The sequence below is a fragment of the Mizuhopecten yessoensis genome, unplaced genomic scaffold (genome assembly GCF_002113885.1).
Source record: "Mizuhopecten yessoensis strain PY_sf001 unplaced genomic scaffold, ASM211388v2 scaffold10951, whole genome shotgun sequence".
Lineage (NCBI taxonomy): Eukaryota > Metazoa > Mollusca > Bivalvia > Pectinida > Pectinidae > Mizuhopecten > Mizuhopecten yessoensis.
The window spans coordinates 873250-889623 of NW_018408803.1; the positions used below are offsets into that span (position 1 = coordinate 873250).

The following is a 16374-nucleotide window of genomic DNA, read 5'->3' on the forward strand; positions in this document are numbered from 1 at the left end:
ATGTCGGACCTAAAAATCTGATGTTGATTTTAGGCGAGCCTTGACAAGCTTTGCAAGGCCTGCATAAGCATTTACATGTCCGCCAGGATTTATACCCGAAAATGTTACATTAGAAAACGACAAACAGGTTGAACCGGTATGCGAAAGGGGCTTAGGAAATTTTATCTCGTTTCGAATTTAGTCCGGATTACTGAATCCTGTCACTACGCCTTCCCTATTAACCGCTTACAATATTAAAAATTACTTGTAAAAACTGCTTTCATGCTAAACTATTTGAAATTGTCAATTGATTTTATTATTTGATAAAAAATATGATATGTTTGTGCATACACATTCCTCCAGTTCGAGTTATATGTAACTTCTGTTTGAATGGTATTATTGTTAAGAGCACAAGCGGCTTCCTGTCGACTGGTAAGAAAGAACGAGATGGATTTTGTGAGTACTTTTAGTAGATTAAGCATGTACGATGCTTAACATGTGACAATGTTGTAGATAAGGTACTTTTCTGTTCAACTGTTTCTATATTGAACTCAGAAATTGGACTGTACTGATCTGTGGATAAACGGAATGTAGGCCAACACCGCCATAAAATACCTCTTGTTTTGTAGTAGGCGCGGGGCTTGCAACTGGTTAGCCCGAGTTTCCTCTGGCCCTGACACAAGACTTAGACATTTTGACGGATATATGTCACACCAGACATACATCTATCAAAATGTCTAAGTCTGGTGTCAGGGCCAGAGGACTCGGGCTAGTATATGGTATTTCTAACTCATTGAATTCAAATCCAAAATCCACGTTGCACTCTCTTTATTTTTTGGTTTTAATTTTAAATTCATGATATTAGAAATACTCAGTGGCGGATCCAGAGGGGTTTTTTGGGCTTCAGGAAACCCCCCCACCCTGAGAATTTTCTTTAAAAATCATGTATTTTCACCATTTTCCNGCGCACAACAGAACAATCACATGCGAATACAATATACAAGTACAATATAGCCTGAGTTTCCTCTGGCCCTGACACTAGACTTAGACATTTTGACAGGATACAAATAGTTTATTTGAGTCTTGCCCTTATTATCAGGTTGGTGAAAACCACCAACTTGCGTACATGTATATACGCAAAATAGCCTATTTTAAGCAAGTTGGAGTATGGATTTGTTACTAAAAATAACCCAAATCGCTTTAACAGTAACTTTTGCAAGATATTATTGATAATCGCATTAATTTACGACATGGTAAATATATTTTTGCTAAAAGATGTTGACTGAAAGCGTTGGCTACTTAGAAACTTTATGTAATTTTACCAGAGGTATTGCATCTATTTATGGTACTTTCCCACATACAAATAAAGTTTATTTTTGCATTTGTATTATGTTTCATGAAAGAATAAATGCGACTTGGACAAACAATTTGAAAAAGTTAAGATTAAAGTAATTTTGGCTATTTTTAGTAACAAATCCATACCCCTATTGGCGTATAATAGGCGAGTTTGCGTATGATACGCAAGTAAGTGGTTTTTCTCAGACCTGATTATTACAGATACCTGTGTACATCCACAGGTATTTGCCAGTAAAAACTTCGGTAGGTTATCAACTATCAGATTAAATCATTTGTCCTACATTGCAAGTCATCCTCTGTCTAAAATTCTTTGGCAGAATTTTTGCACAATATATGTTTTCTCCCTTATGAAATAAATATGACAGCTTTGCGTTATCAGAATTGAAAAAGTTACTTTAGCAGACCTGGACTGATAATCAGCGACCAGGTAGCTTAAGGTAGCTTAATGATCGGACCCAGGTACCTTTCCGGGGGGGGGGGCGGGGGGTCAAATTTCCAAGGTGGGGGTTTCCATGTGGAGGAAAATTGTGTGAAAATACATTATTTTTAAAGAAATTCTCAGGGAGGCTGGGGTGCCCCCAAAAAACCTCTGGATCTGCCACTGGTAGAGACTGAGGGTCCAGGTTCAAGTCCTGGTCTTGCCCTTGCATTTCTCTTTCCTGTTACAAAATTGACGAGCACTCGAAACCTGAGTTGTAATTAGGTGTGTCATCAGGGTAAAGATTTGGAAAAAGAAGTGAGAAGTGTAAGGGAACTGGAGAGGGCCGATCGTCGGCGACCAGTTAGCTCAATTCTTACAGCGTTTACATGCAAAATTTTTGCTCAAGAGGATTTTGAACCTCCATTCAAGCTGGTTATAAAATTACATGTTAAAACTTAAATCATATATAAATTGATGTGTGTTGTATTTGTGTTTCAGTGGATCAACTGAAAAGTACACAGATCTAACCATGTCGTTTCGGACCCAAAACACGATGCATTTTACTCTGCTGAGTCAAAATGTTCTGTCCCTGGAGGAAGAAGAGCTGTACGAATTGGCAGACCTAGCGGGAGTTGTCATAGATCCAGCAGTTTTCAAGTATGTGGTACAGCTGAAATCTATTAATTAAATCATGGATGTATTTAATAATCAATATTATAAATATAAACATCATGATCAATATCCATGAAATATGTATTATTTTGTTTCTTCTGAGAACAAAACACAACCAAGTAAACTTGCATTGTATTACAACAATTCAAATTGTTTTGAGTGTTTACTCACTGCAGTCCCTTCACCTAAGGACTATTCTAGGATATATTAATAAATGTGAACAAGGAAGGATAAAGGACAGGTACAACATAATTATATACATTGATTAATAAGATAGTGATGGTGGTGTCTTAAATGATTTTTATTATTTGAATACTGGACCCGAAGAAAAATAAAATCATGGATGGTGAGGATCACATCATTCAAGGTGTCTTCTTTCCCCTACTGTCTTGTTCTGTTTCATATAGACTGAAAAATACTTCTACCAGTATAATACATATAGTAAGATGGTCGAACTTTATATATTATTATAATGTATATATACTTTCAAACTAACCTTTGTCAAGTTATACAGGGATTTCACATTTAGCGAATTCAGACTTTAAATTACCATTTCCATGAAATCTAATAGTTTAAAAACACATGGAGAATAGACATTTCCTTTAAAGCCGAAGAGTTAAAGCTCATTTTGCGAAGTCAAAAAACATTCTCTCAAGGGTCTATTTAAAGCCGTTTTAGTCTCTAAACTTGGTGCCATTGTCTGTTTTAGAATTGTCCTTGACCTCCTGAAGATGAACGTGGCCCCAACAGCTGTGCTGCAGATGCTGAAGTCCATGTGTGGTCAACGACGCAAGAAAGGTCAAAATGTAGGGAGTGACCATTCTGCCCCAGATCCACCCTCCCATCACCCAGCCCGGTCTCGGGACGAAGGCAGGGCCAACCACTCCGCACATCGTGTTCGTTCCGGGAGCCGTGGGCAAACAGTACCATCATCTTGGTCAGATCCCAGGAAATAATGAACACAATTTTCAATTGTTTATGAATGACTTGTTGGTCTGCATGGATGATGAGACGTTTTTAGAGATAATGTGAAACAATGTTGTGAGGAGTGTTATAAATGACATTTTTGTTTCAAACGCAATCTTCACCAGAAAGTCTAATGTGTGATAACTGCTGACCATTTTAAGAAATTGAATTTGTGGTGAATCTCAGTTACTGATGTGCATTTAACTCATTCACCCCTGGAATTTCATAATGAACTATTCCAACCTTAGTAATGTAAGAGTTCAAATGTGTCTTCAGGGGTGAGTGATTTAATCTTGACCATGATTCTGTATGGATGAAACTGATAAGAGGAAGGAAATGGTGTTGAGGACCCCTGCCCCACTGCACTGTGGCTTTTCCTATAAAGAGTAACCTCCCCTTAACTTTCGTTTGGATATTGAACTGTAGCACATTTGGACATGGACACTTCTGTTGACTAGGAAGCTCAATCAGTTAGAGTGTTGTTATAACAATATGAAGCCTGGGATTCGAATCCTGGTCGAGACCCGTTGATTTTTTTACACATAGATTACTTTTATTGATAATTATTGTTTATTTAGTCTTTATAATTACAATTTCTAAGAGAAAAATCCCCGAAATTGGTTTTCTTTTTTGAAATAATTCACTAAAGCTATAGTCATGCCGCAAAAAAACAGTTTCCAATACCAAGTTATAATTTTAGGAAGTGGTACGGGGATCCTTAAAAGAGTTGCTATTATTTAGGCAGTGGTACGGGGATCCTTAAAAGAGTTGCTGTTATGATTGTTAGTTTGTTTGAAATGTGAAGTATGTGATAATAGGGATTCTTTGTTTGAAAGACAAGTTGGTCGACTATAGATATTGTGTTATAATGTACCATTATATTTATTGTATGGTAATTGTGTGAAGAGTTACAAATTTGTATAAAACATTATCAATGATTGCCAATGTATTGGAAATAGGAAACATTATTTGTAGCGATATTCATTGCCTTGAAAAAGAGATGTGTCACTTCGATAAGTGATTTTCATTAAGTGGAATATATGAAACTTAAATTGTAATGATTTTCATTCACCAGAGAGTTTGGAAATATGAAACAGATTCATTATGATGGAAATATGATCTGACAAAAATGTAAATTATTTCAATTTAAAATTATCCACTTTTCCAATTTAAGGTGGTTATACTCAAAATAACAAGAAACCTTTATTGAGATTTTATAATGTTTAAAGCACATTCATATTTTTCTATATGTTAACTGCATGTGAATCCATCACATTTACCTAAATATTGAAATAAAATATTAAATTATTCTTTTAAAAACTGATATTTGTTAATTTTCTTATATGATAATCGTATGTGTTCAAATTGCAGTGAACTAGTTTTAGCAAATAAGTAATTTTGATTCATTTTGAAGTCACAGTGGTAAAAAGGGAAAAAACCTTCTTTTAACCATACTTATGATCTATAAATATGCCCAGATTAATTATATTAAGCTTGTAGTTTGTTGGGTAGAAGGATTCTCAAAGTAACTTTGGCCCACTTTCAAGGTGAGACGGGGTAAATCTTCACAGAATTTGTTGAAGTAAAGGTATATCAATGGGTATGACCCCCTTTCAAGATCACATGGTTCAAATGTTTTGAAATCTTTAAAAATAATTACACTTAAGGTCCATGTGGTCGAGAGTAATGCTATTTGCATGTAAGTTGCGAGTTTGAAGGGCTATTACTAGTAATTTGATCTCTTAGGGCCCGGTAAGGGAAATTGAGGTAAATCGTTAAAATCCTTCTTCTTCAGTACCACTGGAGGTATTTTAACCAAATTTGGTCCAAAGCATCCTTGGGCAAAAAGGACTCAAGTTCGTCAATCTTCTCCCTTAGTAAGATTGGAGGGATTTGAAACAAATTTGGTTCAGAGAATCCTTGGGCAAAGAAGTGTATGCCCACCCCCCCTTCCCCTTTGAGCACAGAAATTGAGGTAAATGATGGGGTTAGAAAAAAGGACCTAATGGAGGATGGGTGTTGCCGACTGACAGAGACAATATTTGGAAATAGTTGCAGTGTTATGTTTACTGAAAATGTTTCCCCATGGTTGTTTAATTATCTAGGTGGGCGATAGAGCCCCTCTGGGCCTTCTATTTTATGGAAAATGGAGAAAATCAAGAACCAGTCTCAGAAAGTTTACTGTATCGTAAAAGTAACTTCGGAGACATCAAATGGAAATGAGGGTTATTCCAGTAAAATTATCTACCTGAACCCTAATACTGAACTTGTGATCTAGTTTGACTGTTTGTGAAATTGAAGTTTCATAATGAATGTTATGCAAACACAAACTACACACATACATGTAGCCACATGGCTATAGAATATTCTATTAACATTGTTCATGGAAAATAACCAATTTCAAGCACTGCCATTTTCGAATGATGTGTTTATCTCCCTGGATACAAAGAACTTTAAGACAAGAGAATATTTAACAATTCATTTTAATAAAACAAACATAAGAAAATATTTAAAGTTTAATTAACACTTAAAATTTGCACACTATTTTGGTGTAAATCTGTGATAGCATTGATCATGAATTTGAGTTCAATTGCACAAAAAATCCACACATGATGCAAGACATTCACGTTGAGTGAAATGTAACGTAATGTTCTCTTCTGAAAAGTAAGTTGATAAAATAAAGTGAATGATAACAAGCAGTAAATGCTTTCCTAGAAATGCTTGAATTATGTCATAATACACCATTTTTTGTCAAATATGGAAAATTATTTATGTAATTTCTAGACAATTTTTGGATTTTGCAATTTGGTAACTGTCCCAGTAATGTGTGGTGTATCATTGAACATTAGTGATCACTTCGTATCCCCGACACATAGGCATATTTTTTATTCACAAAAGTAATGAAGGAAGTGCTGTACGCGTCCATTAAGTTGATAATTTTGTACCCGATTTGTCAGTATAGAACTGGTAATGGCGATACAATCAGCTACCAATTTTTGAAACGACCAATCACACTGGTGAAAGATGTCTGCCATGCCGTGAAGTAGTGACCAGTCACCTAACTCAGACTGGTCAAGTATAATGTCATCAGCGAGATCTATTATTAGAATGAGATCGAGGTTCCCATCTGAAAGAGAAAAGAAAATGATCCATAATAACGGTATAGCATCCTACATATTAAACTATGTATGTGCCTTCAGTACATAGAGTATACAGAGTGCTATAATCTGTTATACATTCCTAATGTATATTACAGTTATATGGTTATTGACAAGTTAAAACATTTCCAAAACCACAGCAGTTATTTTTGCACTACAGAAATACATATAGGTATATATTTCCAAACTGCAATGTAAAATTTAATTAAATAAATGAAAATTTGTCCAATCTTTGAAATGTCATCAATGTATTTGTGGAAATTAAAAAGCCTGTTTCTACACTGTACCAATAACAGACAGGAGGACTTACTGCTGTCCTGACACCAAATCTTACATGTAACACAACATAATTATATCACAACACAGATTTTACTCGAGATTTGTTTTTGTGAACAAAAACATTTGTCTTCCCTTATTAGCAAATAGTTATACTGCAAGAATCATAAAGAAATCTTTCACAGTTTAAAAGTTACGGCCCAGGCTAGATGTTACTGAAAAGTATGTACTTATTTGACCTTTGACCTTGAAATCAATGTCACTGTGACCTATTAACAGCAAGATATCATCAAGATCGCATCAAGATATTTGTGGAAGCAGACATTCTGCAAGTTTCATCAAGATATTTGTGAGTGGCGCAGGTTTACTGTAAGTTTCATCAAGATATCTGAAGGTGATGAAGGTATACAGCAAGTTTCATCAAGATATCTGGAGGAGATGCTGGTATACAGCAAGTTTCATCAAGATATATGAAGGAGATGCTGGTATACAGCAAGTTTCATCAAGATATCTGAAAGAGATGCTGGTATACAGCAAGTTTCATCAAGATATCTGGAGGAGATGCTGGTATACAGCAAGTTTCATCAAGATATCTGGAGGAGATGCTGGTATACAGCAAGTTTCATCAAGATATCTGAAAGAGATGCTGGTATACAGCAAGTTTCATCAAGATATCTGAAAGAGATGCTGGTATACAGCAAGTTTCATCAAGATATATGAAGGAGATGCTGGTATACAGCAAGTTTCATCAAGATATATGAAGGAGATGCTGGTATACAGCAAGTTTCATCAAGATATATGAAGGAGATGCTGGTATACAGCAAGTTTCATCAAGATATATGAAGGAGATGCTGGTATACAGCAAGTTTCATCAAGATATATGAAGGAGATGCTGGTATACAGCAAGTTTCATCAAGATATCTGGAGGAGATGCTGGTATACAGCAAGTTTCATCAAGATATATGAAGGAGATGCTGGTATACAGCAAGTTTCATCAAGATATCTGGAGGAGATGCTGGTATACAGCAAGTTTCATCAAGATATCTGAAGATTATGCAGGTATACAGCAAGTTTCATCAAGATATCTGGAGGAGATGCTGGTATACAGCAAGTTTCATCAAGATATATGAAGGAGATGCTGGTATACAGCAAGTTTCATCAAGATATATGAAGGAGATGCTGGTATACAGCAAGTTTCATCAAGATATATGAAGGAGATGCTGGTATACAGCAAGTTTCATCAAGATATCTGAAAGAGATGCTGGTATACAGCAAGTTTCATCAAGATATATGAAGGAGATGCTGGTATACAGCAAGTTTCATCAAGATATATGAAGGAGATGCTGGTATACAGCAAGTTTCATCAAGATATCTGAAGGTGATGAAAGTATACAGCAAGTTTCATCAAGATTTCTGAAGGAGATGCAGGTATACAGCAAGTTTCATCAAAATATCTGAAGATGATGCAGGTATACAGCAAGTTTCATCAAGATATCTGAAAGAGATGCTGGTATACAGCAAGTTTCATCAAGATATCTGAAGGAGACGCAGGTATACAGCAAGTTTCATTAAGTATCTGAAGGAGATTCAGGTATAAAGCAAGTTTCATCAAGATATCTGAAGGAGAGTCAGGTATACAGCAAGTTTCATTAAGATATCTGAAGGTGATTCAGGTATACAGCAAGTTTCATCAAGTATCTGAAAGAGATTCAGGTATATAGCAAGTTTCATCAAGATATCTGAAGATGATGCAGGTATACAGCAAGTTTTATCAAGATATCTGAAGGATGCTGGTATACAGCAATTTTCATCAAGATATCTGAAGGAGATGCTGGTATACAGCAGGTTTCATTAAGATATCTGAAGGAGATGCAGGTATAGAGCAAGTTTGATCAAGATATCTGAAGGTGATGCAGGTATCCAGCAAGTTTCATCAAGATATCTGAAGAAGATGCAGGTATACAGCAAGTTTCATCAAGTATCTGAAGGAGTTTCAGGTATATAGCAAGTTTCATCAAGATATCTGAAGAAGATGCAGGTATACAGCAAGTTTCATCAATATATCTGAAGCTGATGCAGGGATACAGCAAGTTTCATCAAGATATCTGAAGATGATGCAGGTATACAGCAAGTTTTATCAAGATATCTGAAGGATGCTGGTATACAGCAAGTTTCATCAAGATATATGAAGGTGATGCAGGAATACAGCAAGTTTCATCAAGTATCTGAAGGAGTTTCAGGTATATAGCAAGTTTCATCAAGATATCTGAAGGAGATTCTGGTATACAGCAAGTTTCATCAAGATATCTGAATGTGATGCAGGTATACAGCAAGTTTCATTAAGTATCTGAAGGAGATTCAGGTATACAGCAAGTTTCATCAAGATATATGAAGGTGATGCAGGAATACAGCAAGTTTCATCAAGTATCTGAAGGAGTTTCAGGTATATAGCAAGTTTCATCAAGATATCTGAAGGATGCTGGTATACAGCAATTTTCATCAAGATATCTGAAGGAGATGCAAGGATACAGCAAGTTTCATCAAGATATCTGAATGTGATGCAGGTATACAGCAAGTTTCATCAATATATCTGAAGGTGATGCAGGTCTACAGCAAGTTTCATCAAGATATCTGAATGTGATGCAGGTATACAGCAAGTTTCATCAAGTATCTGAAGGAGATTCAGGTATATAGCAAGTTTCATCAAGATATCTGAAGATGATGCAGGTATATAGCAAGTTTTATCAAGATATCTGAAGGATGCTGGTATACAGCAAGTTTCATCAAGATATCTGAAGGAGATGCAGGTATACAGCAATTTTCATCAAGATATTGTTTAAAAGTTACGACCCAGAAAAGAAATTATAAGGAGAACTAGAAAATGAACCAGTACTAACACAATATGTCTCCCTTCATATGTAGGGGACAGGACAATAAACATTACTGTATACTTACTCAAAGAGTTCCTGAGCTCGCCTATTCGCCTCAGAATGCTGACTCTCCGCCTGTATTGATACAAAAACAGATATTTATATCTAAAGTAGAGATTCCCACTCCCTTCTACTGTATACAGATATTGATAAGTTATTTTCATGTTAAAATGCAGATGTTATTTTCTCATCTCTATACAAAATACAATTACTAGTTAGGAGCTATTTTAGGAAACAACTTGGTAGAGAACATTGTGTAATTGTTCAATTTTGAGAAATTTTTGAAACATGGCATTTTGAAAATTTGAGTTAAAAAGTCTACTTGGAACATAAGTAGTTTAATTTTTAATTACACAAAAAGGAGAAAATTGAAGTTTTGCACTTTCAATTTTATTTTATAAGCATTTTCAATGAGTTTGAGGTCATGTATTCAGTTTCCACATTGGTCTTATATACATTATATCGCTAAATGACAGAATGCATAGAACAACTTCTAACTGAATCTATTTTCTAAAGCATTTTTTTTCCATTTCCCAAGAATTCAAATGAAAAAAGGGTAGATCCTTTTGTTTATCAATTTGTTTTAGTTTTAATTTTTTGTTTAATGTGATGTCCAACAGATTTTCAATATTTACATAAATGTTATATAATGTATATGTTTTTTCAGTGTCAGACACCAAAGTAATTTTGGCACTTAATTAATCAGGCTGTTTTTCTATATATTTTGAGAACAGGTTTTTTGGTGGTACCCAGCTGACCAGGGTAGATAACCCACCTCCTGCGCTTCCTTGAACCACTCGTCAAGTTCACGTCGCTGTGATGCTGCATGTGGAACAAGATCACTTCCTCCGATGATGTTGGGAAGTCGGTCTAGGCCTGCAAATCCAGCCTAAAATGAAATCATTCCTTAAGCCAACAATCTTATAAGTCCTTTTCCTGTTGAACCAAGACATAGGTCTTTTTTTCAAAAAGCATCTAGTTGTACAGCACAGCCACTTTGCGAATATTTTGCTGATGTCTGTACACTTCAATTGCAACTAATGAAAAAGTATGCCCCACAAAATTTACGATCTATTGGACCTTGACAATATCCAATCATGGTGCACTGTGCACCTGTTGCAGGTATATACTTGATATTATATATATACTGTATATTTTTGACAGTCATTGCCCAGACAAAACTTAAACAGAAAACTGAGCAGTTATTTGTGAGACGAATGTCACAGAGACCTAATGACAGCTAAATATGCATTTTTTTTATGGATGATTCCAGTGCTCTTCAAATTTCTAAAGATACATTTTTTATAGTTTAAGAATTGTAGCAGCAAGGGTGGTCTGGTGTCACAGCATCTTCGATATCTCAGGGATTACGCTCATTTACGCTCTCTGCACCCCTGGAATATGTCCAGGGGTGCAGAGAGCAAAAGTGAGTGTAACCCCTAGAGTATCGAGGATGGTGGCACATCTGACAGCACACTCCCCTTTCACCAAGATGGCAGAGGTTCAATTTCTTGAACGTACGTGAAAAGATATGTGGTCACCTGCCCAACACCTGCCCAACATCTGCCCAACACCTGCCCAAGCCCAACACCTGCCCAAGCCCAACACCTGCCCAACATCTGCCCAACCCGGTGGGTTTTCTCCGGGAACTCAGTTTCCTTCCACATTAATGATCCCCTGCTTGCTAACATCGGAGCTAACAAGAGTGATTAATAAAACTTGATAGAAGTTGTTTCAAAATTGTTGTACAATAAATAAAGGTTATATATTTTTTATCTTTTTAAAAAAAATTGTGGCCAGGACAAAACCAAATTATCAGAACTAAGAAGAACCAGAAGAACTGGTAATAAAGCAATATGTCTCTCTTCTTTTAAAGAGCAGACATAAGTATGTATACACACATTTAGTTGTCATCTTTCGATATATATACCTTCTTGAACTTTTTGAAGTTCTTGACGATGCTGCCCTTCCATCGTGAATATCCCGGAGGAACATCTCCTCCTGATCTTTCTGGAGAGTTTTGGGGTCGTGAAGGTCGTCGAGTCACAAGGTCAAGGAACACTGTCTGAACAAGGTCGGTTGGTATCCCTTCCTCCTTAACATAGATGCCATGGTGATTGTTCTCGTCCTGCAAATACAGTTATCATATCACCATAGAAACCATTCTCAAAGTATACTTCCATGGAAAACAAATTGGCCTGCTTCATTCCACTACATGATGATCAGACACAACTTACGTGGAGCTGTGTGCAGAGCTGTAGGTTTTCAGTCTTTGTCTACCGTAATTTGATACCCAAAGAGTGAAGCAACATTAAGTTAATCTGCTGACCTGACAGTAATACGTGAATTCTCTATTTTTGTCTTTCTTCTACCTTTTCTCTTCCACTATTTAAATCCTTTTCAGGAATTTATAATTCCACCAGCGCAACACCCAGCACTATTAAATATCATCTCAGTGCTAGTGAAAAATGTTCAATATGTTTATGTGAGAAATTATTTGTAGGTTGGACTTGTAAAAAAGTTTCACAATCTGCCAGCAAGATATTACTCTAAATATGAAACTGTCCACCTGGCCTGGTAGGAAAAAGTTGAACGTAAGAGTTGTCAGTGTGCCTTTTTAAGAAGGAAAACCCTTGTTTAGTCATCGGTTGACTGTACCTCATTTTGTCCTCTTACTGCAGACAGGAATCCAGGAAGTGATGGGGATGACATCCTCTGCTATAAACAGATGAAATATTTTGAATCAGCTATGAACAGAATGATGTTTCATAGATTTACAGCATATTTGTCTCTAAATGAAACACAAATAGGTTTTTGTGCAAACAGAAACAATATCTGACAAATGTATGAACAAATATGATGAAAACAAGAGGCCCAAGAGGGCCTGTATCGCTCACCTGAATATTAAAGCAGTCATAGCAAAATATTCTCATTAAATATTATATTGCACTAAAAATATTTCCCTCGCAAACTTTGTTGGCTCCATCTGTTGAAACTACCAGCAAAATATTATTTTAAGATTCTATGCTTTTTGGTTCTTCTTCAGAAGTCGCATGACATATTTTTCCCTGTGATCTTGTAAGTAGGTCAATGTCATTTTCCTTCTCAAATTGGTTAGCTCTATTCCAAAAAGCTACNTATAAAAAATATTTTCAAATCAACAGAAAATAGTTTATTTGAAAAATATATTTCAAAAGTTTCTGAAAATCCCTGAAAATTTCCGATAAATGGTTGCAACTGGTTTTGGATTGTTAACAGATAAAGTGTGCACCACTTTCTTGATATAATCGAAATATTTCCCCCTCAAAAAGTGTGCACTATGTGCAAATACTTACCGTATAACCAATATAATTACTGACTTTGATAAAGGCATTACTAAGATGTCAAACATGTCAAAGTTTACCTCCTGCTGGCGTGTTCCTGCCTGTACTTTCTCCTGGCCTACTGTTCTGTCTGAGATTGGTTTACGCGGAGTTATCCTCTCCTGTTTAGTGACCATTTCCTGTCTGTCGGTCTGCTCCTGTTCCTCCACCCTAGTGTTACCTTGGCGACCCCTAGAGGAGGTCGGAGATGTGCTGATTCCTGGTTCTTCTTTTATTTTCCTCCTTGACCTATGACCTTGATCCTCCTCATCTGATGAATCGTCTAACTTTCTCTTTTTTTGACCTATTTTTTGTGATTCCTCGACTAATTCTACTACATCTTTAGTCTGTTGACCTTTACGACCTTTTGGTGACCTATTTTTACCTTTACTTGTCCATTTGACTCCAGAATCCGAATCCGAGTCAGAAACTCTGACCTCTTGACCTTTGTTAGACCTTGACATTTTACCTCTGTAGTCTTCTGTCTCAGATTCTGAGTCCTCTATCACAATATCTTCATCTTTTTCTACTTTCAAACCTCTTTCCGACTTTGATGAGGTTTTTGCGGCACTTTTACGACTTGACCAATCAAAAGGATCGTCCTCATTATCAACCTCATCCGGACTGTCACGTTTCCGTTTAGATTTTCTAGTAAAACCGTAGTCCTCATCTGACTCATCTTCAATAATCTGCCTCTTTCCAGGTCGAGTCTTTGTCTCTCGCACAACTTTCTCCTTTTTAACAACCACAATCTCCGGACTGTTATTTCTAGTGTTTTTGGGACCTCCTTTACCCCCCTTTTTTGTTACTGGGGATGCTGAGTTACTGGTCACAACTTCAGGAACAGAAGACAACGTCATATTTATCCTCTTGGAAACTGGAGGTGCTGGTGAACTTGAACTTGACCTCAAATCTGGAGGTGCTGGTGACCTTGACCTCAAATCTGCAGGTGCTGGTGACCTTGACCTCAGATTGGAAGTTTTACTTGTGACAGGAACTGGTGATGGAGACCTTGACCTAGGACTTCTTCTGAGAGGTGACATTTTTGATGTATCCTGTTGCTTCTTAGGGGAAGGTGATCGTGATTTCTGTTTAAGACTTGAGTTTTGTGATTTGTATGCTTGTGAAATTTGACCTCTAGCTGTAGAGGTTGTTGCTGTGTCTTGATCTCCTTGAGATGGCCCTTTTATTCTCTGTGATTCTCTGCCTTTTACACTGAGAGGTGCAGGAGAGGATTTTACACAGGGAGGTTTGGATGTAGTTGGTGGCGGAGTCGTCTTCTCTTGTTTCACTCCCCTGTTTTCAGTTCTAGTTCAGAAACCGTCAATAAAATAGGATTATTGATACGCTTTGATTAAATATTTGTTTTGACAACGGTGGTTATTAATAAAAATATATATTTAATTTTCAATTTTTCAAATTTTTACATGAGTATACAATACAGTTACAATATATATACATAACATAACATAACACAAACATATATATAAAGACACACACACACGCTTAGTCATTATTATTCAAATACCAAAACAATTATCAGAAAGAAAAAGTAAGATTGTTGAAAATTTGTATTACATTTTGAATTTGTAAGCTAGCTGTCAGTGTGAGCGTAATCAATATTTACATTTACTCAATATAACAATTATATTTATAAACTGATAAGTTACTTATGGTAAATCAGTTGTAATCTCAAGTTTGCGTGTTTCCAAAAATTGTTTTGCCATTTGGTGGTTGTTCATATTACTACATTCAATATTTTATTCACATGTATTTGAATACTGCCATGATTTTTATCTGGTGTCCTGTTTTATATGACCAAGGATGCATAACTCTTATCATTATATATTGATATATAACATGTGAAGTTCACCTAAAGTTGTGACATAGGTGTTAACCTCTGAAACCGCAATGAGATCTCACTCATTCCACATTTCCAATGACGGAGAAAGTGCGTGAAATGCGACTGAAGCTGCTTTACTCAATTTATCTTTCCCTTTTTACGTATCAAAATAATTGCAAAAAGCATTCATTTGATTCAGACACACCCGTTATGATCATCACACACACCCTGCAGTAACTAGCAGATCATTTGACTGCAGGATGTAAATTTTGAGTTTGTGTGAGTTTGGATTTGAATGAGGGCGTTTCGAAGGAGATTAGTCGATTTTGGTCAAAAAAGGGAGTCTCCCTCCTAATGAGGGAAGGTTGACAGCTATGTAGAAAGATTCAGAGACAAGCATTTTTAAAACTGCATCCTGTTAGCTAAAACAAGAACTTCAAAAGTAGAAACCTTGTCATTTGACTCTAAAATATTTTGTTGGCAAGGCTGGTGCAAGATTTTCTTTAAATCAAAATATTTTCTTCTTGTGTGATATTTTTGGCTAACATAAGTTGATAAGGGGAGACCTAAGTCCAACATTCCTGTCTACTTACTCTGTCTGTGTGAACACTGGGGCCTGGGACAGGGACTGGCTTGGGAGTCGTGACACCATCTGACTCGCTGTAACACAAAACCATTTACTTTAAAAGGATACATGATTATCTGATAGTGACAAGCACTAATTTCCAATCAAAAATAATTTGCGACACAAAAATCTATCAAGTATATTTTATGAATGACAATTTGGATTAAACAAAATATTTGATGATGAGGGTACACAAAAAATGATGACATATTATGACATTGTTGGAAGACTTATAAACAAATTCAAGACATAGAAACAACAACAATTGCAGATATAACATCTTTGCTTTTTAACTGGTATGTAGCGTAAACGGTTTCTGATGCACAACTTACCAGAATCAGCACAGGGGCTTGTGACACAAAACTAATCATAATTAGCACAGGGGCTTGTGACACAAAACTTATCAAAATCAACACAGGGGTTTGTGACACACAATTTACTATAGTCTACACAGGGGTTTGTGACAACAAAAGTTACCAGAATAAACAGTGATTTGTGACACACAACTTATCAAAATCAACACAGGGGTTTGTGACACACAACTATCAAAACAAGAGGCCCAATGGGCCTGCATCGCTCACCTGGTATAAAACTCACACTTGTAACCTTAAAAGTGATCTAAAATAAAGCTACAGGCAAAATATCAGTATTTATGATTAAAATTCATTCAAAAGACCCTGTTATTCTTTTTTAAAACATTTCACCCCTGTGATTGAAAGTCGAACAAAGTCATTATGTTGAACACATTGTATAGCCTTTCATCTCAGGATGCAACTTGCAAAGTAT

At 36.1% G+C, this 16374-nt stretch overlaps 2 protein-coding genes across 4 annotated transcripts in view; one reads left to right on the forward strand and one right to left on the reverse strand.

The window, feature by feature from the left end:
• Window positions 1–372: 372 nt before the first annotated feature.
• LOC110463997 (mitotic-spindle organizing protein 2B-like) lies at window positions 373–4026 on the forward strand. 2 transcript variants are annotated; one of them, XM_021518987.1, is made up of 3 exons: window positions 373–435; window positions 2255–2413; window positions 3138–4025. In XM_021518987.1, exons 2-3 carry the CDS (start codon window positions 2286–2288, stop codon window positions 3382–3384), a joined length of 375 nt encoding a protein of 124 aa, XP_021374662.1. In that variant the 5' UTR covers window positions 373–435; window positions 2255–2285; the 3' UTR covers window positions 3385–4025. The 2 variants fall into 2 exon arrangements, with proteins under 2 accessions (XP_021374662.1, XP_021374664.1); XM_021518989.1 differs by having other exon boundaries at window positions 387–411; window positions 3138–4026.
• Window positions 4027–5860: 1834 nt separating this feature from the next.
• Window positions 5861–16374, reverse strand: part of LOC110463998 (nibrin-like) — an 18621-nt gene continuing 8107 nt past the window's right edge. For both annotated transcript variants that reach the window (XM_021518990.1, XM_021518991.1), the window contains 7 exons: window positions 15557–15623; window positions 13162–14428; window positions 12417–12476; window positions 11689–11886; window positions 10534–10647; window positions 9784–9833; window positions 5861–6521 (listed from right to left, as the gene is read on the reverse strand). In XM_021518990.1, the coding sequence (XP_021374665.1) occupies window positions 6482–6521; window positions 9784–9833; window positions 10534–10647; window positions 11689–11886; window positions 12417–12476; window positions 13162–14428; window positions 15557–15623 (1796 nt within the window). In that variant the 3' untranslated portion in view covers window positions 5861–6481. The remainder of the gene's footprint in view (window positions 6522–9783; window positions 9834–10533; window positions 10648–11688; window positions 11887–12416; window positions 12477–13161; window positions 14429–15556; window positions 15624–16374) is intronic.

Bases quoted from the DNA above. Each gene is read 5' to 3' on its own strand.
- LOC110463997 (XM_021518987.1), top strand. From the start codon at position 2,286: ATGTCGTTTCGGACCCAAAACACGATGCATTTTACTCTGCTGAGTCAA. The intron at 2,414-3,137 runs GTATGTGGTACA...TGTCTGTTTTAG, and splicing joins ATAGATCCAGCAGTTTTCAA to AATTGTCCTTGACCTCCTGA.